At 39.0% G+C, this 27002-nt stretch overlaps 1 protein-coding gene and 2 long non-coding RNA genes across 4 annotated transcripts in view; 1 reads left to right on the top strand and 2 right to left on the bottom strand.

Moving 5' to 3' along the window:
• Positions 1-27002, bottom strand: part of LOC142934494 (junctophilin-1-like) — a 39137-nt gene that overhangs the window by 5408 nt on the left and 6727 nt on the right. The window contains exons 2-3 of the mRNA XM_076078945.1: positions 6813-7572; positions 1351-1469 (exon numbers count right to left, since the gene is read on the bottom strand). Coding sequence (XP_075935060.1) covers positions 1351-1469; positions 6813-7572 — 879 coding nt within the window. The remainder of the gene's footprint in view (positions 1-1350; positions 1470-6812; positions 7573-27002) is intronic.
• On the top strand, positions 15975-17385 carry LOC142934526 (uncharacterized). Its single transcript, XR_012947730.1, has 3 exons — positions 15975-16711; positions 16941-17080; positions 17190-17385. It is a non-coding gene; the product is annotated as an uncharacterized LOC142934526 (long non-coding RNA).
• Positions 20535-25005, bottom strand: LOC142934510 (uncharacterized). Of its 2 annotated transcripts, XR_012947728.1 has the most exons (7): positions 24318-25004; positions 23068-23724; positions 22855-22900; positions 22507-22598; positions 21862-21972; positions 21486-21762; positions 20535-20913 (listed from the first exon to the last, which is right to left on the bottom strand). It is a non-coding gene; the product is annotated as an uncharacterized LOC142934510 (long non-coding RNA). The 2 variants fall into 2 exon arrangements; XR_012947729.1 differs by lacking the exon at positions 22855-22900 and having other exon boundaries at positions 24318-25005.

The following is a 27002-nucleotide window of genomic DNA, read 5'->3' as shown; positions in this document are numbered from 1 at the left end:
ACTGGATATCCACGTTTGTAGTTTTATTTTGTTCAGCCTTTCTGTATGGTCCTTTTATTCTCCTGTCATTCTCACCACATGTCTGGTGGACTACAGTGATGTTATAGATGTGAACTTGTCGACCCAGAAAGTCCACATTGCCATTGAGCTGAGCCATGTGGGATCTAATGCCTCTTTTCCACTGCATGGTTGGATTCGACCCGACTCTACTCAACTCACTTTTGGTACCATGTACATGTCTAGATTTTGTTTTCCACTGCAGATAGTAGGCGGGATTTTTAGCTGATCTTCATAGTAACGAAGCGTGAAACTGTCATCTTCAACTGACACAGCCCTGGCTGGCAGCACCTCGCCAATTGTATTGCATGGTTCTGCAGGCTGCCATTTAAAAAAAAATAATCTCGGTCAAGTGATAAAAAAATGCCGTTGCTATTGACTGTAGCTTGGCTTTTTAAAGATGTTTGTGCAGGATGTCCCGTGTACTGACTGAATTCGAGCTAACTGCTAACCACTAACAGAGTAGGACGAAATGAAAGCATGATTTGTTTTCTTGTTTCTTTCACTTTGAATTTCATCCAATGAACAAACATTGAAATGTAAACTTATTTGAGTGTTGTAATTACTATTCATGTCATTCAGAATGGCCCCTCGCTGCTCTATTGGCATCCTGTTATGTTACCACCAATAAACTCATGTGTCACTAAACCCTTTCCATTAGCAGGTGGCCTTTACTGGCAGACAATGATCTTCGTAATCTGTTCCTCCACTTTGGCACTAAACATCAGCTAAGGGCACGTCTGTGATTATTGTTCAAGCTTTTGTTGCAATAACTTAATATGATGATATTATCTTGACATCACAAGTTAATGATCTTTTTCTCCTGACAATGAGACACTGTTATCTAAAGGAAACAAGATAACAAACACATTATCACAAGACAGAGATTCTTATCCCAATTAACTCTTGATCATGCTTGATTACCTACAAATCACTTGAGTTCAGTCAATCATTTCTATCATTTGTAATGCAGCCCTCCATCCAGATGTCATGAATCACAGACTTTGTGAAAAGTCTCTGACCCTCTCCATAATATATATATCACTGCTTACTGCGATATTAATTGTTAACATTAAGGCCATGTCTTTGAAATCAACATCAAATCGGGTGACCCCCTGTGATGCAGAATGAATGCAGCACTGTATAACTTTTAGAAAAGAAGCATCATTTCTATATTCTACTGCTTTCAGAGGCAACATAAAAGACAGATTTTTCAGTGTCTTTAGCATTTAATTCACCTCATGCTTCTCCACTGTGCTGTGTCTGGCTGTGCTGGTGCTGCTGTTACAGTACCTGGCTGGTGGAAGCCCGGGGAGAGCTCTCTGGCCACAGCCCTGGCAATGTCAGAGTCCTGACTGGCTGACTGGGCAGCCTGGTCTGCAGCCTCTGCTTTGGCCCGGGCATGGGACGTCCTGTAAAAAGGACACAAATATTATACGTAAACTCAGTGAGTTTAGCATCCAGCAAGTAACCAACATACTCGCACAGCGTAGTTGCCCACATTTTGCTACGCTACATGCTATATACATACACACACATATGGCTTTTTTAACCCAGGTTAACGGCTCCCTTTGCCTGGGGCTAAGACAGACTTCACACTGGCACGATCCTGGCACATTCCAAAGTGGGCTAACCCGACTTTATCCTGCAGCTTGCTGGCCCTGCTCCCGAGTTTGCAGGGTTAAACACGGAGCTAAAAGCTGCCAGTGTGAAATGGGGCTAAAGTAAACGAGTTCTCACAGGACATTCTAGAATGTAAACATTAGTCACGTGCTCCATCAGACATCCAACCCGGGGCTGGTACAGGTGCGGTGTGAGTAGTATAAGGTTTAGGTTAACCTTGGGTTAACAATGTGTGTGTGAAAACGGGGCTAAGTTATCCCAGCGTAAACTCTTTATGTGCACTGTGAAGAGCCTGCATGTCTACAATAGGGCTGCAACAACTGGTTCTTTTTCATCATTAAGTACAGGATAAGAATACTTCCAAGTATTTATAAAAAGATAGTATAAGGGCATACGAGTTTGTGCATAAGATAAACAACATTATGTAATATCAGATATTATTTTTAACGGTATATAAACAACAATTAAAACAGTGTGTGTCATTTTCTAATTCTGTATTATTTTCAGCTGCAGGTTGTTTATTTGGCTTTCAATTTTTTCTTGTGCTTAGTGACTAAAAACTGCTACTGTGACTGGACCCTCACTCACACTGAGGAGCACATTAATCCATCATCCCATGGGGCACTTTTATCCACTCAGAACTGGTGAGACAGTGAAGAGTAGAGTCTTGAATACAGTCGGTACCCTGACTAGTACTGCCACATGAGAGATAGAGAGTGACAAATATACATCTCTACATTTGAAATCAGCTCAAATTGTAGCAGAACCCCGAAAGAAAATGTAAGGTTACAGGAGAAGCATGTCATCTATATAGGAGTACACGCAATGTACTGTGTAAAGCGTTTGATGTAAGTGGGATCATCACATAACAAGAACCCACTGTTTAGATTCACAACTATACAATATACAAATAAATAAACCCACACTAGAATTACCGCCTCCAGGGTGTAAGCCTCTTGCCAACCAGTCAAGTTGCATAATACATCCATGTCCATCCAAAATATCATCACTTCATCATTTTATCCTATTGGACATTAGAATTGTCATAATTAGCATATTGATTATTGAGTTATGGACAAAACACGTTTCCTGAGGTCACAGTGACCTTTGACCATCAAAATCTATCAGTCAGTCAAGTGGACATGTGTGCAAAATTTGAAGAAATCCCCTCCAGGTGTTAGTGGGATACGTTCAGTGGCCTTATTATTAATCACATTAACCTCGGTGATGAGTGCAAACCGTCTGTGCCATTGCCTTTGCTTGCATCCATGAAAACTTGTATATCTTGTAAATCTATAGCACAACACTAGAGCACTAGGTAGGGGGGAGCCCCGGATTGCCTCTGGGTATTTCACACACATGAGGCCTCATTTCATCCTTGAGTACAAGTGGACGTTTGTGTTAAATTTGAGGAAATTCTGAAAACATAATGCCCCCGGCCGCAGCTGGCGCCTGCACGGAGGCAAGAATCCATTTAGCCTCTCTTTTTTTAGCCAACGCTAACCGATTAAATGACAAACAGGGCCAACGGCAGGTCAGCTGTCGCTAACTCACGTTCGCTCCGCCAGTAATTCAACGACAGGCCAAAATTGAACTTGTCTGTACCCAGACACAATGTGTTTGTGAGTGAAGAACCTAGATGTCACTTACCACCAGTAGGTGACATTTAAAACTGATCCCCCGCTGGTAAATAACCAGTGTTGCAGACAGCTGTCAGTAATACCATGGCTAAATACATTCTAATAGCCTGTACATCCATGTTACATCCAGAGATGGGCAAAAATACATCAAAATGTATTTTGATACAAAATACAAAATACCCCTCAAATAAATGTATAAAAATAAAATACAAAATACTGGTGCCAGAAAATGTAATAACATACAATACATGTATTTTGTATTTAAAATATAGGAAATACTTTTTTCTGGATTTTCCGTTTTCTCACAATTTGGTATAGCAGAGCATTCAGGTTTGGGCTATAATGTACACAAAGCTCTGGTGAAGCCCACAAAAAGGAAGAACAGTCACAGAATGTCAGTGTAACTAAGCAAAGCTATTAAAAGACAACTTGATTGATTGTGTATATATATATTTTTATTAATGGGACTTAACAGCCCATAAACTTGTAGAATGTATGAAATAATAAAACTAAGAATACTTTAATGATATGCCTTTTAAATAAAATAAATTGGATATTTAATGTTTTTTTTTTTTACAAATGGACATCTACTGTCATAGCCTGGCTAACTGTGAACTATATTATCTGCCAGTAATTGATATGGCATTATGACATTCACATTGAGAAGATACAGCATAACTTGTAATACAGTGCAATATTAGATGGTCAGACGTCTCTTGATAAGGTTATCATGAACATACAAGCTCCCAATCTCCCTCTTCCTATAGCTAGCTACTCGACTGATAAGTTAACTTGCTAAACACTGGCTATGCACTAGCCTAGACAGCATGCTAGCATCATTAGCATGTTAGCATCGATCGCTAGCTTGATATTATAACCATCACCATGTATATACAATAGGCTATGTAGCCAGACCCAGACATAAATTATACATCAAGCTAGTTGACATCTGTCACACTCAGATAAAATATTTGACAGACAATCCGTTGAACTTGAAGATCTGAAGACTGAACTCGTGAACTGTTTTTTGATTCGTGGAGAAAGTATTTTGAGTATTTTAAATACAAAATTACTCCACTCTAAAGTATTTTGTTACAAATTACATTCGATTTTTTATCGGCCCTATCAAATGCAAATTACAAAATACTCAAAAGTAATTGAAATAAGTATTTCAAATACAAGTAATAGAAATACTGCCCATCTCTGGTTACATCCATGTTAGCCTCTTGCTAGCATAGCCTAGGGTGCTGACGCAGCACTGAAATGATCCAAAAACCTTTTTTGTCATTACAGTATATTATCTGTTGGTGCCACAAACCCCTCTGCAGTAAAATAGTTCCATAATGAACAAAAGCTTGAGTGTTTGAATCGAGGATAATTGGTGTTCCTTGAGGAATTGTTACTGGTATGGCTTAAAGCTATCTGTGTATTGTTTTCTGTCTTGCATTGTTACTGTTGGCCATGGTACTATTTCTACACTATTTAGTGAAATCAATTTAAAATCGACGTAGAGCCACAACAGAAACCTAACCAGGGAAGCTCTGGTCCAAAGGTCAGCCATGTCATCACTAGAGTTCTTCCACACTGACCAAGAGAATATCAGATACACACTACTGACTGACCGTGTGTGTGTAGGGGGGGGGGGGGGGGGGGTCAGCTGTTGATAAGCGTCGCCCTCCTTGGCCATATTTAGACAAGCACTACTTCTGACACACAAACACACACACACACACACACACACACACACACACACACACACGTAAGACATGCACTTGTGCACAAACACACACACACACAAACTGGCAATCTGGCCAAGAATGTGCCTACTTGCTTCTCTCCCTCCAGCCCACACACCTACTCTCTTGACCTCTCTCTCTATTTTCTCACTTTGCTCCCGCCCCCCCCTCTTCTCTCTCACAGCTCTCGCTCTCTCAAGGAAATGAAAGAGAGTTTGGTTGTAACGGTAAAATATCCATGACAATGAGCCGTGGCCTTTTACGGTCGACAACATGCTCGACTCAGTCATGGATGTATGAAGAGAATGGAGGCAGTGTTCATTCTTAGAAAAAAGATGCTCGTCGGCACATGAAGTCAAAAGTGCTCGACTGCCGAGTATAAAATTACCAAGATCTTCCGCAAACATGGAGCCCACAGAGCGAGCCCAATAGAGTTTTCTTTAACTCTGACTCTAAACTGCTCACTCTCGGCTTGTGGGGAGGGAGAGAGAGAGAGAGAGAGAGAGAGAGAGAGAGAGCACAACAGCTTTGGACCCATTAATCAGGGAAAATATACGCACTGACTCACACATGTTGATTTGCACTAACAAGTTATAAACTTGGCTTTACACAGAGCAATTATAGGATCAGGATTCCTGAACAGTCTTCACGATCAGCAAAGAGATTTTGACATCATGCTAAAATCACGTATTTGCTATCATAGACTCCTGTGGTTGGTTTGTTTGCTTTCACGCCGAAAACTAATCGCACCAGAGTCCTCTTGGAAACCCACTTTTCCAAGCTGTCTCGGTCTGGTTGTTTGGTCCGCACCAGGGTCCGATTGACAGCCTTCACACCGGCCCAAACGAACCGGACTAACCGAGCAAAAGAACCTGAGTTTGTTTTAACCGAACCAAACAGGTGAGGTGTGAAAGCACCCTAAGACTGTTGCACAGAACTGCACAAATGTTTATATTGTCCCATATTTTTTGCTTAAAATTCAGTGAAACTGTTAGAGTGTAGACAGTGACTACTGCTTTCTCACAGGGCACTCAACAAGTTAACTGCTGAGATCTGGGAACACGTTGACATCACACCAAAAAAGTCCAAGAGAGCATGAAACATGAGCAGGTCAGACAAAGTTGGGAACAGGGTTTTTTCGAGGCGGTAGCACAGAGGTAGATTGAGTCGTCTTCTAATCGGAATATCCTCCAGTCCATGTCCATGATGTGTCCCTGGGCAAGAAACTAAACCCTGAAGTAGGTACCCAAGCATCAGTGTATGAATGTGGGGGAGTGTAGTAAATGAGTGGTCGGAAGAGTTGAAAGGCACTATACAAATGCAAGTCAATTTACCATTTAAACCACTAAACCACTTTATTTGGAAGTCTGAAAGTAGAATAATCTCTCATTGCACAGGAAAACAGTGAAAACACAACTATGGACTATAACTAAGTGTGTAAAAAAAAAGGAGGTGCACCTGTTAACTGTGATGGCTCTATATATCACCTTTGTTTTCTTTTTCAAATACTTTTGGCTTTGTCTGATTGTCTGACTGCTCTTTTCAGTGATTTCAAGGCCAAGACGTGTCCTGATGGCGTAAGGGTTTAAGATGCTAACCATGTAAATGCAACATCTTCAGTGTAAGTCCAATCAGGCACCTTTGCAGGATATCCCCTATTACTATAGTCAGCTCTCTGCGGAACTCTATCTAACATAAAGGGAAACTATGGCCCAGAAAAAAGCTTTCCGAGATGATCTTACGCGGGACATTTTACCTGGAGATGGCGATCTCTACTTTGGTTCTGGCAATAGCTGCTGCTCTCACTGCTCCCTCGATGGCCCGGTCCACCTTCTGTTTGGTCTTGGTGTTCCTCAGCGGGATCAGCTGCTTCCTGATGCCTCGGGACAGAACGTTGTTCTTGTACTTTCCTTCTTCCTTGGTGCCATCGGGAAAGATGGTGCAGCCGTAGCCATGTCGCTTATTGTTCAGCCACTCGCCTTCATACTTCATGCCGTTGGAGCGCTCGGAGACGCCAAAGCCGCTGCGCTTGTCATTCTTCCACTCGCCCATGTAGGACTCGGTGGTGGTGGCGTCCACGTTGTCCTCCAGAGGCATGTAGTCGTCGCCGGCGTCTCCGTCTCCAAAGCTGATGGTGGAGTTGGCGTCGCTTGAACTGATGCGGCTCATGGTGGTGTCACTGTGTGCTGAGCTGCGCTTACTGGAAATCGACGAGCGTGAGTCTGACTTGCGCAATCGCTGGAGGCTCCCGAAGAGGGAGCCTCGGCGGAAAAGACCCTTCTTCTTTTCTGAACCTTCTCCGTCTGAGTGGAAGTTGAGTACGAAGCCGCCGCGTGTACCGGCGGGGCTGTCGGACAGGCTGTCATGCAGTACCGTACCGTTACTCTGCTCACTGCGGAGGGATGACAGCGAGGTTCGTAGAGGGGAACGAATGACAGAGGCCATACCGTACGGAACACTCTGACGCACGCCATAGCCATGACGCATCCCACCGGTCCACTGACCCTGGAACGTACCTGCAGCGAGAACAGAGGGAGAGAGATGACAGACAGTGAGGGAACTGTAAAATACAGATATTTAAAAAAGAGAGACAGAAATCTCACAGAATCACCGAGAGATTACAGAAGTCACTGAACAGAAGCATCCATGGAATAAGGGCTGGAAGGTAATCAACCAGGCAAGAAGAGAACAAAGTTAAAAAAACACTTACATTCAGGAGCGGGGTAGTTTGTAGTCATGGTTTTAAACTGACCTAAAGGAAAATTGTATGTGCTGCACAAATTTCCCCAAATCTAGTGTTTGCAGATTTACGTGGAATGCGTTGATGCGTCAGATTAAACATGAGTTTAATGCGCAATTTCCTGTCCGCCATATTGGAAAGGTCAAGATAGATCGCTAATAAATAAATATGTGTTTTATTAAGAGAAGCAGACTTCTGAAAAAATTCTGAACTGACATTTGAAATTGAACATTATATTTTTTACCAGTTGGAATTAAATTACTAATCAGCTCTATGCCAAAACATGAACCTTCTTAATAGCCAGAACTTCTTCTGGGACATGCAGGCTCTATAAATAAGTAAATCATTTAGAATTTCACCTTTTGTGAGTTTTGCAAAAAATGTAGATTTCTTTATGTATTGTATTAGATATTAAATACTATTATAGAATTATATTGTATACAACAATATTGGATTATAATATGTTATATTATTTAAATAAAAGGTTGACTGCTAGACGTTATGGTTATTAATTATTGGTAAGTTAACGAAAGAATTCATCACCTAATCAATGATTAATCAAGAAAATGGAATCCTTATATGGAATACAAGAATGCATGAACCAATGATTTTGACTTAAGTAGAGCTGCAACAATTGGTCACTCAACAGAAATTAATCAGCAACAATTTTGATAATCAATTAATCATTTAAGTCATTTTTAAGCAAAAATGTAAAAAAAACACCATTCTTTTCTTTAGGCTTCTCAAACGTAATAATGTTTACGTACTGTTTTTGTTATTATTATATATAATTATGGAGGATCAGAAAAAGAGAGAAGGAAATCTGAATAGAGTTGTAATAGTTTAAGCTGGTGGTGGCTCTGTCTGTCTGATCAGGCATGAATCTCACTACTGAGTATCTTACCATCCACACAGATGTTAATGTCACCACCTCTGATAACATGCAGGCTACACGCACTTGATCAGAAACACTTAAACCATCAGTGATATTTGTGCTAGTGAGCCTGAACTATGATACAAGCAACCTTTCAATCATTGAAGCTATAAGCCAACTCAATATTCCATCAGTCCAGTCTCACCATCGCCCCCCTCGACCCCGGAGCATGAAGGAGAGGGCCCGACTGTCTGTGTGTCAATAGTTTTCCATCATATCTTCTAATACTGTGCATATATCATATTTAGTTTACCTAGACTATAGTTTTGTGTGTAAATTCGCTGCAATGAATGATGCCACACACATTCTGCCTCCTTCAGTCACCTCAGCCGGCACATCTTCACCTCCTGCACACACAACTTTATAATTAGCTGTCAGTTTAAAGAGGTTTCACGTCATTCAGAAGCAAAGGGACAGTGTTTTTTATTTTTCATTGAATTAAATAACTACCAAGGTCATAGCTGGCTACGGCCATGAGGAGATAAATGATTATTCTGAGCCGGTGCTTAAGCCTTGTTGGTGGAACCAGCTCCTGGTTTGCTGATGTTGATCGATTCATCGGTGGGCTTGAATTTTTACTGACCCCTTCACTCTTTTCTGTGAACTGATTAAGTGAAAAGCAATTACTACAAGTCATACAGTATGTAGTGTGAAAATACTGTCTCAAAAAGCACACAACCAACAGTGCAATGGCTATAAGATGGATTTCCCTTCTGTGTTAAGGGGACTAACAGCTCAAACACTGCTTTAGTTCTACTACATTATCCTGGTGTGTCCCGTGTTTCTGTGGTTAAAAAGTAACAATGAGGTCAGTCAAAGGAAACGGAAAACCAGGTAATATGTCAAAATGACTCAATGAGAACTTCATTTGTTCACACATCATTCTTATTGCATTTATATTTTGAGAGGAAGCGACTGATTATCTCAACAACTAAGCCGACTCATTGCTTGACTAATGATTGCCCAGATTAAAATGCATGTATGCAGTGTTACATGTATATATATATATGCCATATACAGTATATACATGTACCAGCCACTAAGACAAACTGTAGCACAGAAAATGATCTGGTCACAATTCCTTACGAACATAATTCAAAGAGATTGTTATTATAAAGTAGGGATGGAAATGGAGAAAGAGGACAGCTATAACATTAGCTGTTAGCAGCACAGTCCTGAGCCTTTACAGAGTTTGCATTGAGTTACAATATGATCCTTTTACGATCTTTTCAGCAGCAGTGAGTACTGAGTGAGGGTAAATGTAATTCAAATGTAATCTTGTAAAACGTAGTTTTTGGCAAGAAACTTCACAGCAATATAAAATAGAATTATGACTTCCTAACATAATTAACTTCCTGACATTAGTTTTAGGCAGCTTGTTGTTTCTTCATGTATTTGCACATGTAAACAAGGTTAAACATTATGCAATGATGGCTGATAAAAATACCTCACATTAGATATCAATAGTCGTACTTGACAAAAGGATAAATTATAAAGGAGGATACAAACATAAAGAAACAGAAATTGCATAATTCATCACAATTTTAATAATAAGCAGAATACAGAAATTGATAAAATGAACAAATATTATAGAAGTTTGAGTTTACAAGTTGAGATACATTACATTAAAATCCATGAAGTGGTATACAAATTTCCTTTTCTGATGTTTTTCAATAAGGATCATGTGGAGTGGATTGTAGTGATGGAAGCAGGTTGTTCCAAAGAGATGGTCCCCTGGTTTTCAATGAATATTGATTAAGTCAATATGGAAGATAAAAGTCCTCAGAGTCTTGTGGAATATGAGTAAATGTCTGAGAAAGACTTCTGGAAAGCACTGGGCAAGTTATGAGTTAGGTTCTACATATTTATACATGAACACAGAGGTCTGGTATATGTTCACATTAGATATAGAAATTGAGTTTGTATTTGCTGATGAAAAGAGAAGATGAGTCGCCTCTTTTAGCAAAACTAAACACTCAAAAATGTCTTTTGGATTTATAAAATCGTATTGAGGTAAATGGGGCATGTGGCAGCCCTAACAGTGTTACAATACATACTATTAGAATAAGATAAACTGTAATAACTGCATAGTCTATAATACATTATTTAATTAAAACTACTAATGCCATGAATTTTTTTTATCAAAGCAAATATTTATTGTTTATTTCTATATTCATTGCATTTGAATAATGTGTTTTTATGCACCACTATAGATGACAATAACAATGCAAAAGGATAACATTTAGAATCTCTGTAGGTATACACTGCCTTATTGACGGATGAAATAATATTTGACGCTTCCAGGAGGTGGGGAAAAAGTTAGTCTGTATGTAGGCTACTATGTTATGTTAAAAATATCACTCAAAATGTGGTGTCCCAAATATTGAGTAGGCACAAGTTAGTCTCTAAAACAACGAACAACTAAACTGTTTAGTCAATGACATGAACATAGAGCAACTGCTGTAAAATAACTAATATAAAATGCCTGCCATACTCCTACAAAGGAATAAGAAGTAAACAAAAGGAAATGAAATCCGGGTATGAAGTAGTGTTGACACACTCTTTAGAGCAGTTCAGTTACAACTGTAGGATACAACACATGTGTTGATGTTCTGGTATTTTGATGGGCCTGTGAAACAAGAAACATTTCAAACTAGAAAAGTTTCCTCAGTAGAGTGCACACCTCCACCAGGTGTGTCTCCCTCTCTCCTCCCAAACAAAGAAGAGGTGAATCTCACTCAGTTGTCCATCTTTGGCTCCCTTACAGCCAAGATGGCAGTGAAGGAAACAAAACAACAGGGATTCATTCATCTCGTATGGTGCCTAACGTTAGTGGATCATAACAGGTCTGATATGGAATTAATCCAGTTCAAAATAAGACCAAAGTTTTTTTATGGATGTCAATTTTTGAGCCTCAACAAAGGCTAACATGATCCCTGCGACTAGGAAAGCCTAGCCGATTGCCAGAAACGCCTTTTGCTACTGAATCAGATGTTGGTTACTATCGGCCGACACGAAGCAGTCAGTAATAGGTTCTTCAAAAAGAGTGAATCAACGCAACCTCGAGAGGTCCTTGAGCATAGTCATAAACAAGCACCAAAAATGCTCAACCAAGCGATCAAATGTAAATACCAGGGGAAATTTTTTTCAATGCAGACATGGAGCTTTTGCTGTTGAATGAGGAAGAGGGGGAAATTATAAAGTTCATCGTAATTAACTATTGCTAATATCAATGTGCGTTCTAACCACATCTACCGGGAATCAAAACAGGAAGTCAGGGGTACAGCTTGATTCGATTGGCTGCCTGGTCAAGCGTGATATTGACAAGCGACTCCACGCCTGGCGCTGAAAAGTTGAGAATATTTAGAATTTCTTAAAAACCTGCCTGAAAACTTAGCGCTCGGAGCAAGAGAGGAGCGCACACCAGTACCACAGGGAAACAATGGTTTGCGTGCGACGCATTCTAGCAACACGTCTCGGTGTGATCGGCCCCTCAGGAGGTTAAACAGCTCATATTTCATCTCTAATATCTATTTTATATTGCTGTGAAAACATCTCCTTTAACTGGATTTATTGAGGTGTCTCGCCAAAAGCAAAATTTTACAAGATTACATTTGACCACACATGATTATGTTGTAATATGTTGTACCTTCGCCCCAATAGTCATTTTTACTGTTTGGAGCTTGAACGCACCTCTTAAACCCTAGCCCTATTTTTAGCCCTCTGCTCGGAACCAGCTGTTGCATTGCTGTATACTCATTTTATATACTATATAACTACATATTAACTATATATTCACTTGATTTATCACTAAGAGTGTTCAATACATCATAATAAAGCAGTTTGACACCATTTTCAATAATGTTGAGCAGTTATTATGTGTCATATCTGTCAATCATAAAAATAAATGCCTCATAATGTGTGTCTATGTGACCCTGGAGAGGCCTGTGATCGGCCGATTTACACGTGTGAAACAGTTTTAGATGCGGGATAGTCCAACGGGAGCCATGCGGGGGTGTTTGATCGTATCTGGGTCTGTTTACTGACTAGAAATCGCAAAATGCTGGCCCAACCCCCCTCTCTACTTGGTTTGGTCCCCCTTGCAGAATACCCTGGCATTTTCTCATTCAACCTCGCAGCGCATTGATTTCACTTGCAGAGGCGAGGGGAGAGATGCAGGAAGTCGCTGCTCGAAAATCCAATGGAATAAATCCGTTTTTCATCTTCAAAACCATCAAAATGTAAGTTTTTTACCCAATTTTTTTGCTGGTGACATGTGACTGATGTTGGCTTATAGATATATAACGTTTGAACGGTTTGAAAGAGATTAATTCCGACGACGCTATTCGTCGCGGGGTCGAATCACGGCCCTGCTACATGTGGTCATCCGCCAAGATCGCTCCGCGCGTTCTCATGCCAGACCAAAACAAAGTATATAGTACGCAGTTTTTTGTCCAGAAAAACGTGGTTTTGTGGTAAAACTTGTAGTACTCTTCTAGATATGATCTTAGTTTATGTATAATTGTGTTTTGCAGTGTGTAAAATGGCTGCCATGGTTGTTTCGCCCAGAATTTCAATTTTTCACAGGTATTATTATTTTTTTTTAAACTTTTGTATTCCTTTCACAAAAGTGAATTGTACACAGGGGTACCCCTGGGGTACCCCCTCTAGGTCCCCAATATTGGGGACCCTCGGGTTTAAGAGGTTTTAATTGAACCTCCGTTGAAGTTAGCAGTTAACTCTGTTAAAAGCAGGACTGTGATAGGGAGAGGCCCCGTAGTCCACAGAAGAGCTGTTAACTGTGATTCTTTTACGATGCATCGATCTGGATCAAAATAACGATTTCATGATCAGCGACCTAATGTAAAAGTCAAAACATGGATACATATCATCTTTTAGATATACGCCTTTATTTCTAAATTCAAATGGAGCTTCTGTATTACCATTTGTCGTCCAAGTGCACCTCCTTCCTATAGAGCCCATTAAAAAATGAATGATCAAATCCTATTTTAGTGGCTTTCTATGAGTTGATAAATGTAACGGATTGTGGTCGTGGCAGACTTTGTGATTGATATAATATGGTATTGTGATGAAACTTGTAATTTACACCCCTCCTAGTAGAGACCCAGCGTGCAGTACCAAGGCCCTGGGATGGGAATCTAAATGGAATGCGGCCATCATTATCTTTATTCAGTTGTGTAACCTGTGTTTTTCCTGATTCCTTTGTGTAAAACATTGGTAGTACCACCAAAACCCCAAATTTGACTGTGAACTTTACTGCATTAGAATAACATGACTGCTGTACTCTGTGAGTAGCAAGGCTATTACGATTTAGAAAACATACAAAGTACTCAATGGAAATCTTAGACAGGGAGGTAAAGCTAAACAGAAACTAATAAGAAAGATCTGTGAGATGAAACGTTCTTACTATATCATTTTTCATAATTGCCTCCATGACCTGTGTTGACTGTGTTGTTAAGCAGCCCAAACTATGCTATCTAACTTCCTTGTCCGAACACCTGTGAAAAGAAATTGCAATAGAGAGAACACTGGCAAGTTTGGTTGTACATTGTAAAATGTGCCGCTAACTACATATTTTGCTCACAGTTATTTAATCACCAAATTGAAACTGACTGTCATCCACATTTGTATGGTAACAACGGATCACATGTCTAATTGTATGTGAAAGGTGTTGTTTGCAGAAACAAACACACAGATAATTCTCCAACTCCAACTGCAGCCCCCTCAGCTCTACTGAGCATCATAGCAACTTTTATGTCATTGTTTTAGTTTCAAGTCTTCATTTGCCATATGCACAACAGATCACCAATCAAAGTGTATATAAAATAGAATGAAATCAAATGCAATGTAATATTGTGGTAGACTGGTGTAAAGTAGTGATGAAATGAATAAACTGTAATTGAGACAAGTTAAGTTAAAGATATACAGGTGATAAACAGGTATGTACAGGTATGATATATATACACTACCTGCTCTGATACTCTGTACACTACCTGTTAAGGTACACCGTACACTATCCTCAAAATTACACCGTAAACTACCTAATAAGGTGCACTGCACATTCTCGTACACTACCTGCTGAGGTACACTGTATACCAGGGGTATCCAATTACAATTCAGCGAGGTTCAGTTAGAGAGAATTTCCTCATGCAACGGTCGTTAACATCACAATAATGTCTAACTTGCACTCTGATTTCATCACATATTGAAGTAGCCTAGTAGTTGTATCGACGTCTGTATGAAGTCAACAACTTAGTGTCAAATCAAATAAAGAAAGGGTTAAACTCAACAATATTTATTGTCAGATTTCATATTGAACGTGATGAATTATAAATAATAAATACGCTAATAATAAATAAATGTTCTCTTATTTCAAGTAAAATAAGGACTGTATTAAAAAAACAAAATATATAAGAGAAAGCTTTTGAAAAATGTGACTCTTAAAATAAGGTACATCGTACACTACCTGCTGAGGTACACCGTATATTACCTGCTGAGGTACACCGTATATTACCTGCTGAGGTACACCGTATATTACCTGCTGAGGTACACCGTATATTACATGCTGAGGTACACCGTATATTACCTGCTGAGGTACACCGTAACACTACTGCTGAGGTACACCGTATATTACCTGCTGAGGTACACCGTATATTACATGCTGAGTACACCGTATATTACATGCTGAGGTACACCGTACACTACCTGCTGAGGAACACCGTACACTACCTGCTGAGGTACACCGTATATTACATGCTGAGGAACACCGTACACTACCTGCTGAGGAACACCGTACACTACCTGCTGAGGTACAATGAATATTACCTGCTGAGGTACACCGTATATTACCTGCTGAGGTACACCGTATATTACCTTTAACGGCGAAAGTCATGGCGAGCGGAGGAACTTGAGAAGCCCCCGGCATCATTTAAGTCGCAAGTTTGGGAGCATTTTGTCTTCCCTGTAACTTAATGACTGATAAGGATGGTGGACGAAACCGTTACGGTATGTAGGCATTATTTAAAGAGAAAGACACACGGCAACGGCATGCCCACACATATGAAGAGACCATCCCGTCTGTCAGCGACGGGGGACACTCCGGTGTGGAAAATAAAGGATTTCAAAATCTGGTTAAAATGCTTGAGCCACGATACGAAATCCACTCACGCACCCACTTCAGTATGACGCTTGTTCCAGGCCTCTATGAGAAGGAAAAGACTGTAGAGACCTATGGAGCTAAATCCAGGTCAAATGTTTTGTTCATTTGAAAAAAAAAATTTAACCTGAACATTGAAAAATACAGCAATGTATTCAAAATAAAAATAAGTGAATTAAAAGTTTTTTTGGGTTGAATATAATTTTGATTCAGTTCTGGAACTTTTTCGAATACATTTTTTTTCAGTTTTCACTTTCATATATATTTTGATATTTGAGTTCTTATATTTTTCAGTTTCAGATTTTATATTTTCAGATTCAAATCTTTTTTTTCGGTTTCAAATCTTTTTTTCACTTTCAGGTTGTTTTCTTTCAGTTCAGATCGTTTTTTTCAGTTCAGACTTTTGACCCTGATCTAACGTGGGGGGCGTGGTATCAACTGAGAGGGGCGTGTCATCATGAGTGACAGCATAACAACGAGGGCTGAGGAGTTCCTCAACCATGTTGCCTTCAGGTAACGTGGGCACCGCGAGAATTATGATTCAACACTTTCTATACACCATATTCACGTGATTGGAAGTAAAAAAAATTACGCTAGTGCCAAAATTCTGTTTAGCAAGCTGTTTTAGCCTCTACTTGGGACGAATCACAGTAAAAGAGCAATAAACTATACCATATTGGGCCGTTCAACTACCACACTTTAATATCTGACGTTTCGCACTTCCACACACCACTGTGAACGCAGCATAGTATCTTTGCGATGGCGTCCGCTCCACCCGGACCGCCTGCTGGCGCCAGCGCGCAGGTAAGAAATCGACTTTATTTTTTTATAGATACTAGAAATTATCCTAAATATTATAATGATGATTGTAAGATAGCGTCATACATAAAGGGAGAAGATTTATTTAAGTGGGGATTTCGCCAAAGCTAGAAATTAAGCAACTAGCTTAATGCTATTAGCTAGTGTTTGTGAATTGTTCCCTCCTTACACTGACCAGCTCAAGTCCTTCAATGTGTGTTGCCTTTCGTAACAGAATGTCGACTATAATTCGACAGTGGCTGCAGCTGCACAGAGCCTTATAAATGTGCTCGCACAGAACCTCTCTCAGGGACAGCAAGAGCAAGGAAGAACGCAGCAAGAGCCATCGTCTTCTGTAGAACAGGACATGGCCAGGTTTTAGTTTTTATGGAATTTCATTTTTCATGTTCATTTAATGGTAGTTTGACTAGTTCATATGTATATTCATCATATTTTAATCTAATTGTTTTTTTTAATCATGTAGATCTTTCCCTGGGTTTTCCACAAGAAAAAGTAACCGTGGAAAGCGAATGATGCAGAGTCTAAAGACCTGTGGCACAGCATCCACAAAGACCTGGAGGCCTTTTAGTTTCTATGCATACCTGTTGAACATTAATGCAGAGACAACCCCAACCTCCTCTGAAGAGTTTGACCTTGCCCGGGCAGGACTTGGAAAAAGACATCTCAACATGTCCAGGGATATCGGCCATGAAGAGGTATTGCATAAAGAAAACATACTAGTTACAAATTGCACAATTGTTTATATTTGAAACATGCAACTTCATCCTAGTGTTTGGCTTTTCTTCAATATTTTTCTTTTTCACAATATTTATTTTGGCTGAGCAAAGCCATTATCACAATAAGCATACATATAGATTGTGATGGAAGAAGTAATCTTTGACTTAAGTAAAAGTAGCTATACCACTGTAAAAAAACTTTGTTTCAAGTAAATGTCCTGCATTCAAAACCTTAATTATGTCAAAGCACAAAAGTATTGGCATCAAAATATAGCAAAAGTATAATTAGTCATTTTGAAGAATGGCCCATTTCAGTATCATATATATATATATATATATATATATATCATGTTATTGGACTATAATTATTGATGCATTAATGTTGATCACTTTAATGTTGCGGCTGTTGAAGGTGGAACTAATTTTAGTAATATGTATTAATAATCTAAATCTGCAAAGTAACCAGTAACTAAAGCTCTCAATGAATGTTGTGGAGTAAAACGTACAAGATTTCCCTCTGAAATAGTTGAGTAGAAGTATAAAGTAGCATGGAATGCAAATACTGAAGTAAAGTACAAGTACATTTAAATAGTACTTAAGTAAAGTTAGTAAATTAAATTAGTTACACTCCACAACTGCATATACAGGTGCTGGTCATATAATTAGAATATCATCAAAAAGTTGATTTATTTCACTAATTCCATTCAAAAAGTGAAACTTGTCTATTATATTCATTCATTACACACAGACTGATATATTTCAAATGTTTATTTCTTTTAATTTTGATGATTATAACTGACAACTAAGGAAAATCCCAAATTCAGTATCTCAGAAAATTAGAATATTGTGAAAAGGTTCAATATTGAAGACACCTGGTGCCACACTCTAATCAGCTAATTAACTCAAAACACCTGCAAAGGCCTTTAAATGGTCTCTCAGTCTAGTTCTGTAGGCTACACAATCATGGGGAAGACTGCTGACTTGACAGTTGTCCAAAAGACGACCATTGACACCTTGCACAAGGAGGGCAAGACACAAAAGGTCATTGCAAAAGAAGCTGGCTGTTCACAGAGCTCTGTGTCCAAGCACATTAATAGAGAGGCGAAGGAAGGAAAAGATGTGGTAGAAAAAAGTGTACAAGCAATAGGGATAACCGCACCCTGGAGAGGATTGTGAAACAAAACCGATTCAAAAATGTGGGGGAGATTCAGAAAGAGTGGACTGCAGCTGGAGTCAGTGCTTCAAGAACCACTACGCACAGACGTATGCAAGACATGGGTTTCAGCTGTCGCATTCCTTGTGTCAAGCCACTCTTGAACAACAGACAGCGTCAGAAGCGTCTTGCCTGGGCTAAAGACAAAAAGGAACTGGACTGCTGCTGAGTGGTCCAAAGTTATGTTCTCTGATGAAAGTAAATTTTGCATTTCCTTTGGAAATCAGGGTCCCAGAGTCTGGAGGAAGAGAGGAGAGACACACAATCCACGTTGCTTGAGGTCCAGTGTAAAGTTTCCACAGTCAGTGATGGTTTGGGGTGCCATGTCATCTGCTGGTGTTGGTCCACTGTGTTTTCTGAGGTCCAAGGTCAACGCAGCCGTATACCAGGAAGTTTTAGAGCACTTCATGCTTCCTGCTGCTGACCAACTTTATGGAGATGCAGATTTCATTTTCCAACAGGACTTGGCACCTGCACACAGTGCCAAAGCAACCAGTACCTGGTTTAAGGACCATGGTATCCCTGTTCTTAATTGGCCAGCAAACTCGCCTGACCGTAACCCCATAGAAAATCGATGGGGTATTGTGAAGAGGATGATGCGAAATACCAGACCCAACAATGCAGAAGAGCTGAAGGCCACTATCAGAGCAACCTGGGCTCTCATAACACCTGAGCAGTGCCACAGACTGATCGACTCCATGCCACGCCGCATTGCTGCAGTAATTCAGGCAAAAGGAGCCCCAACTAAGTATTGAGTGCCGTACATGCTCATACTTTTCATGTTCATACTTTTCAGTTGGCCAAGATTTCTAAAAATCCTTTCTTTGTATTGGTCTTAAGTAATATTCTAATTTTCTGAGATACTGAATTTGGGATTTTCCTTAGTTGTCAGTTATAATCATCAAAATTATAAGAAATAAACATTTGAAATATATCAGTCTGTGTGTAATGAATGAATATAATAGACAAGTTTCACTTTTTGAATGGAATTAGTGAAATAAATCAACTTTTTGATGATATTCTAATTATATGACCAGCACCTGTACATTATACATACAAATGATACATTTTTTCCTAAACCTGTAGTTCTTAATGAGAACTTTTACAAAGGCCAATCTATATCTCCATTCTATGTAGAAAGACTTAATGTTAACACAGAATGCCATTTATAACCATTGTGCTTGGCCAAAATAGTGGAATATCTCCAAACCTCAGGAAATCACACACATTTGATTACATTTGTTTTGGATCAGCTGTTCTTCTGTGACTGAGAGTACCTCTGTTTATTTCACTTCTTTAAATTAAAGACCTGCATTGCAGTAAAAAAGGAAAACTACATTTTAAACTGTCACATAACTTTTTTTTTTTTTTCTTCTCTTTGCTTCATAGCTGAAGATCATGAAGAGGACGAAGACGGCCATGGTCCATCACACCTGCAAGGTTTCTGGAGTGTATCACGGGCCAAGGTCACATCCCACTTCTCCCATCCGAGAAGAAGGATTTTGCTGTGATGCTCAGATTTAACCACGACTGCAGTGCAGACTTTGGGCATCACAGCATCTGTTACCCTGTCGTCTCAGCATGTACAGAGACAATTGCACTACCCGTACGACATATGAGGTCATATGTCGAGTTCAAAAAGGTTATGATGGAGGCTTTTCGTCGCGGGCAGGAATTTCACAATGTGTAGACAATTCTCTCTCTCTACCCTCTATTTTTTTTTTTTTTGCCTCTGTTCATGTTTAGCAAAAACTGCTGTTTTAATACTCTCATGTTCTGAGAAAAGAAAAGTATTTAATTGTAATATTTAAAAATACTTGTTTTGAAAAATGAGTTCCGTAAACACAAAAATTGTGTTGAATGTTTATAAAAGAGAACAACATGTTAAGGTTTGGAATTAAAAAAAGATTTTATACCATTTTTTTTTTTTTTTTTTACATGTGGCTTCACTGTTGCCAGTCACAACAAATAAACATTTAAAACACATTCATTGTATACTTGTTGGTGTTAAAGTGGTAAAACCCTTGAAACACAACGTTTGCATTCATGGTACATGAGTTAGTACATAGTTCAATACAGCTAAATAAATGTCTCGGCCTTAGGACTCAGATGGTCCAGCAACATCAATAGCGGGCGGCCCTAAGGCGTGCCATATCCTGCTCACATAGGGGACATGCAATGGGTGGAAGAATCGCTCCAGAACTGGTCGCATTTTGCTCACTGGCACTGTTGAAATCAAGATCTGCATCCTCTATTTCCTTCATTTAAAAAAAAAAAAAAAGCAGATTTCTTAATTAAACATTTGTCATATAGAAATCAGAGGACATAAAGTAAAACTATAAAGGTAAGCAGATTTTAAATAGATCAACATGTGAACATAACTGATACTATGCTGATGCAAGTATCAACATAGTATCATTTAATTTGTTTTAATGTGAACAAAGAGATACAAGCCCTGATCAGCATTTGAACAGTTTTGAATAAAATTTGTTCTGTTATCTCTTTCATTAATTTGACGTTGGTGATTGAAAAACACTTTGACACATCTGTTATTAAGACATAAAATACAAAAAAATATTCAATTTTCTTACCCCAAATTATAATTGGTAGTGTAATCTAAAGTAAACTAAATTCAGTTGTACCTAGATGTTTTTTCATGGTATAAGTTTTGAGGGCTTCCTTTACAGTGCAGTGTTTTATGCACAATGCTTGTGTCTAAAATAAATTCAAGGAAATGGTGTGAGCTTTGCTATTCTATGAAGTAGGAACACTGGTCAAAACTATAAATATATAATACTATGTTTGCTTAAAAATAACTTAGAATTGCTACCTCTGCCAGGTCTGGAGCATTAACAGGATTCTGGAGGAGTCCGATTGTCCACAGTTGTTGTGGGGACAGATTTTGCTCTGTCCTTAAAGGATGATTATCCCAACCCATCCTGAAGACATCAAGATCCCTCTGCAGACGTGGAAGAAATACATGCTGGGCACAGAATAGGTGGATGCTATCAGAAGGATCTGGAACACCTTCATCCTCAAGGTTGTGAAGAATCTCGTAGGGCACGTTTGAAACAACCATCCAAACATCTCGCCACAGATGCTCTATTCTGGTAAAAAAAAACATAAAATTACCCTCAAGTATGTACAATATACTGCAACACCTGACATTATTAATTCTACTGAATATTATAAAAATATATATATACCTTTGATTGTGCACACTCTTTCCTGAGAGGAAACTTCCCCTTCCGCAGCCTCTAATAGTGAACATGCATCGTGCTACACCAACATTTTCCACTCCTTGGTCACCTCTTACTCTAAAGAGAATGTATCCCAGTTAAAAAAATAAAAGTTTAAAATATGTTTAAAAATTGGCAATGTAAGGTTCTAAATGTAAAAACAGAAGATATAGGCTACAATAACTACATCTTTATTTTGTGAGAATTCCAAATGCATAGACTTTGGACAAATACCTAATAGTATCATCCAAATCATTGTAATGATTGATTACCAGCATAGATAGAAAGTGAAGTGATGAAGTATTGTATACGACACATTTAATCACCAACAGGTCTTCAGACAGATAAATAGTGATTTGATTCACTTTGATTTATCTTAACAAGTAATGAAGTATAGAATTTGTTTAAATTCTCAACAACTTAGCATAGTAATTGAATTAATGTAAGTAAAGAATCGGTCCTAGTTACCTAATGTCTTAGTTGTGCATAAACCTCTCTGGTTATCTCACTGCTCAAAACGTTCAAACAAGAATACATGTTTAACTGACAGCTAATGCACAAATCACTGAGGAATGAGTACCACGGTGAGCCACACCTATGTGTTGGTCTTACCTTAATGGAAAGCCATACTTTTGCACTGCCTCCAAGAAGAAATCAAGTGCAGTGGATTCTTTATTATTGGTCGCAGCACCCAGGTACATGATCTGGAACAGAGAATATCATTCAGTGGAAATAAATAAAAGCATTTTTTCAGACCCGTAAATGTATGTAAATAAAAGCTAGTTCACATCACACATTTTTGCTACATGGTATAAGATGGATAATAACAAAACTATAGATCCTTTAAAGAGGACCTGTACACCCTACAGCAATTGTTGCAGTAGACCCATATCGGTCATTTTCAACTGTCATCATCTCACTTAGTCTGTAAGTAATGGTTATTGGTGAAAAAGAAATGACCTTTCGTGAGAATCCATCAATCCCTCCAAAAATAACAAGGCCATATCTTTGGGGGGGAAAAAGAAACACAAAATGCTGATGCAAAACAAGGGTGGTAAAAAAATGTCACTGGAAATTTGTAAACATATTCATTTTTATTTTTAGTGTATATCCTGTATTTAGCCAAAGCACTGTATATCTAAATAGCATGTAAACATCAAATGTATGGCTTACCTGATGAGTTTATGATTTGTGTCGATATGTACCAAGTGCAGAGGACCCTGAACCGAATATGTCCTTCGTGCAACACACCCCATCCTTGTCATTCTTGAGAGTACACCAACAGAGTCTACACGCTGCATGGATGAAAACACTCTCTTCCACTGGACACGGTGGCCCATGGCCTGCAGCATTCCTTTCATCATTCGGTGTGGTGTCCTGGCTTTCACTGACCTCATGAAATTGTCTAGTTGTTGATCAGTTAGGCTAGTGTAGAACTGCATTATGGAAAGGCCATTATCGTGCATGCGCCGTTTCACTGTACTCTCAGAAATACCCAGAAGTTTTGCAATGGATGACACTGGTAAGGACATTTGTATCAAGCTTTGTAGTTGCTGAGGAGACAACATATTTTGGCCGTCCCATTTCTCCTTGCAACACTGGCACCTGACTAGGGGTCGGATCAGAGTCCTCTATATTGATAAGTGTTGACAACTGCGTCAAAGCATTAATGACATCCTCTGGCATCTGAACCTGGCCCGACAATGACCTAAAAAGAGCCATCTCCTGGTTGACTACAAACCGCAAATAGTTCACATCTAGGGGCAGTCTTTGAGTGACCTGGGAAACTTTAGTCAGTCGTCTCTGAAGAAAGTCCCTTTTCAGTTGGTCCTAGAAAAAACAAACAAGTTATTTTACTGGCTTGATTACATCTTTTAAGTTACAGACACATACATATAACAAACAAACAGCATGCAAGTTATTACTTAAAACGTATGCAAAGTGAGCCAACTTGGAAGGCGTCTATCATAGCCTAAATTACGTATCAGAATACAACAACAAAGAGGACTGCAAAGGTTATGCTGTGTAAACTAAAGGTCCGTCCACACCAAGAACTATAACTATAAAGATAACCACAGTGATAACGATGTGAGGATCCACACTGATGAACGACAAAGTTCTGTAAGCATTGGCGCCAAGCAACATTTATAAGGCTCTGTGCAGCTGCAGCCACTGTCGAATTATAGCCGACATTCTGTTACGAAAGGCAACACACATTGAAGGACTTGAGCTGGTCAGTGTAAGGAGGGAACAATTCACAAACACTAGCTAATAGCATTAAGCTAGTTGCTTAATTTCTAGCTTTGGCGAAATCCCCACTTAAATAAGTATTCTCCCTTTATGTATGACGCTATCTTACAATCATCATTATAATATTTAGGATAATTTCTAGTATCTATAAAAAAATAAAGTCGATTTCTTACCTGCGCGCTGGCGCCAGCAGGCGGTCCGGGTGGAGCGGACGCCATCGCAAGGATACTATGCTGCGTTCACAGTTGTGTGTGGAAGTGCGAAACGTCAGATATTAAAGTGTGGTAGTTGAACGGCCCAATATGGTATAGTTTATTGCTCTTTTACTGTGATTCGTCCCAAGTAGAGGCTAAAACAGCTTGCTAAACAGAATTTTGGCACTAGCGTAATTTTTTTTACTTCCAATCACGTGAATATGGTGTATAGAAAGTGTTGAATCATAATTCTCGCGGTGCCCACGTTACCTGAAGGCAACGTGGTTGAGGAACTCCTCAGCCCTCGTTGTTATGCTGTCACTCATGATGACACGCCCCTCTCAGTTGATACCACGCCCCCCACGTTAGATCAGGGTCAAAAGTCTGAACTGAAAAAAAAAACCTGAAAGTGAAAAAAAGATTTGAAACCGAAAAAAAAAAAGATTTGAATCTGAAAATATAAAATCTGAAACTGAAAAATATAAGAACTCAAATATCAAAATATATATGAAAGTGAAAACTGAAAAAAAAATATGTATTCGAAAAAATTCCAGAACTGAATCACAATTATATTCAACCTGGATTTAGCTCCATAGAGACCGCTTTCACCACGGCGGAGTGGAAATTCATAGTCCGGTGCTGCAGACACGCCCGTCACACAGACACACACCTGGGGCAGGTGTTGACAGAAGTATCAGAGTGGAAGCTAGACACGCCCAATAGCAATATCCCAGTCACCACAGAAAGGTCTACCCTCTCCCCAGACAATGGAGATATTCTCATATTTTTGAAAATAATGTCACAGTAATGGTAAACATTATTTAATAGTAAACATTATTGTGTATTTGAATGACATAACCTGACAGGAAGTAAACAGACCCAAGTTGTTGCCGAGCAGTTCAGTTGAAACAGTGGAAGCTAGCTCACTGGCTGTTTCTTTCTTTCAACATTAATCAAAGGACGAGGGTATCAACATACCTCATGTTAAACTTAACAGAATTGAGTATTCTTGAATGTTTTATTTTTATTTATTTAATTTTGTTTCAAATTGGACATCTTCAATATTTATAGTTTTTATGTAAGAAAAGTTATTTTCTTTAAGTGTTCTTGAAGTTCTTTAATTAATAAATGGAAAGCAAAGTTATATTTGTCTCCTCCCCTTTACTTTGTTGATCCGAAAAATGATCCGAACCGTGACTCAAGAACCGTGATCCGAACCTAACCGTGAGGTTTGTGCTCCGTTGCACCCCTACTGCTGAGGTACATCGTATATTACCTGCTGAGGTACACTTTACATTTCCTGATTAGGTACAGTGTACGCTACCTGCTCAACAGCATACAGCAGACAGACAGTTAGAAACTAGTGGTTGAACATAGTGGAGCATTTAGCAATTAAAAAGAGACAGATCATTTTCTAAGGAGTTGGAAGAGACCAAAGCAGGGGTAAAAGAGAGTGAATATTCAACATCATCTGGTGGATACAAACACCACATGAATGATAATGTTGCTCTGTACTACTGGATGTGTAAATTGTCAACTGTTTGCTAACAAATTATCCTTGTCAACTAAATAGGTGATGATTAGTCAATGTTTTGATCTATCAGCCTGTTTTTGCTGCATCCAAGTGGCCAAATCAGTAATTGCAGGTTCAACGGATCCTTTAAAGCAGTGGTTCTCAACTGGTCTGGCTGCGGGACCCACCATCACCCCTTAATGACAAGCAACCCACGACCCAAATTATATATATATATATATATATATATATATATATATATATATATATAAATATAATTTGGGTATATCTATATTCAAGAAGTCTAGTAGTAGTAACGTCTCTGTGTAGTAAACAACTGACAAATCAAAGAAAGTACACATCAATTATATTTTAACAATTATTATTCTCAGTTTTCAAATTTAACTGGATGGATTATAAATAATACATAGAAATACATGAATAAATGTTCTTCTCATTTCAAGTAAAATAACAGCTGGATTAAAAAATAAATTACGTAACGAAATTCATTTTGGCAAAATTATTTTCACTGAATTGCCCTGCAGCTTTAAATTCAGTTCATTCAGGGTGATAAAGCCACAATATTATATTTTTCTCATCTTCTAAAAAGAGAAATTAGTGTTGTGAAGAATTCAGCTATATGAGTCTGTCCAGTAAGAGTCTAATGACTCTGGTCTCTCTGGACATTCTTCTCTTTTGGATATCGTCCTATGATTTGACTTTTTCAACTGATATTTCAACAGTCCTGCTCTGCTCTCTGTATCCTGTCTCTCCCCCATGTGTCAAGGTGTGTGTACATCTCACTCAAGTCAGGAAACTTGTCAGAATACCCATATTTGATTGGCTGAGCTGCATCATGTGATGTGATTCACAACGCATTGGTCGGTGTTTTTCCTGCACCGCTGAACAAGTGCCGTAAATGCTGGAATAACTCCGCTGCATAAAAAATTCCCTTCAAAATAAAATCACAACTTTTTGTTTTTGTTTTTGGCCCTCGACCCACTGAAAACGGGTCCGCGACCCACTTTTGGGTCGCGACCCACCAGTTGAGAATCACTGCTTTAAAGCAGGGGTCTCAAACTCATCTTCACTCTGGGCCACATCAGCATCACGGCCTCAAAGGGCCGGTTGTAAGTGTAAGACTGTGTAAA

This window comes from Anarhichas minor, unplaced genomic scaffold (assembly GCF_050575085.1).
Source record: "Anarhichas minor isolate MPS153535 unplaced genomic scaffold, ASM5057508v1 ptg000006l, whole genome shotgun sequence".
Taxonomy (NCBI): Eukaryota; Metazoa; Chordata; class Actinopteri; order Perciformes; family Anarhichadidae; genus Anarhichas; species Anarhichas minor.
Note: the sequence above shows the minus strand (reverse complement) of the source record. Positions and strands in the feature narration are given on the sequence as shown.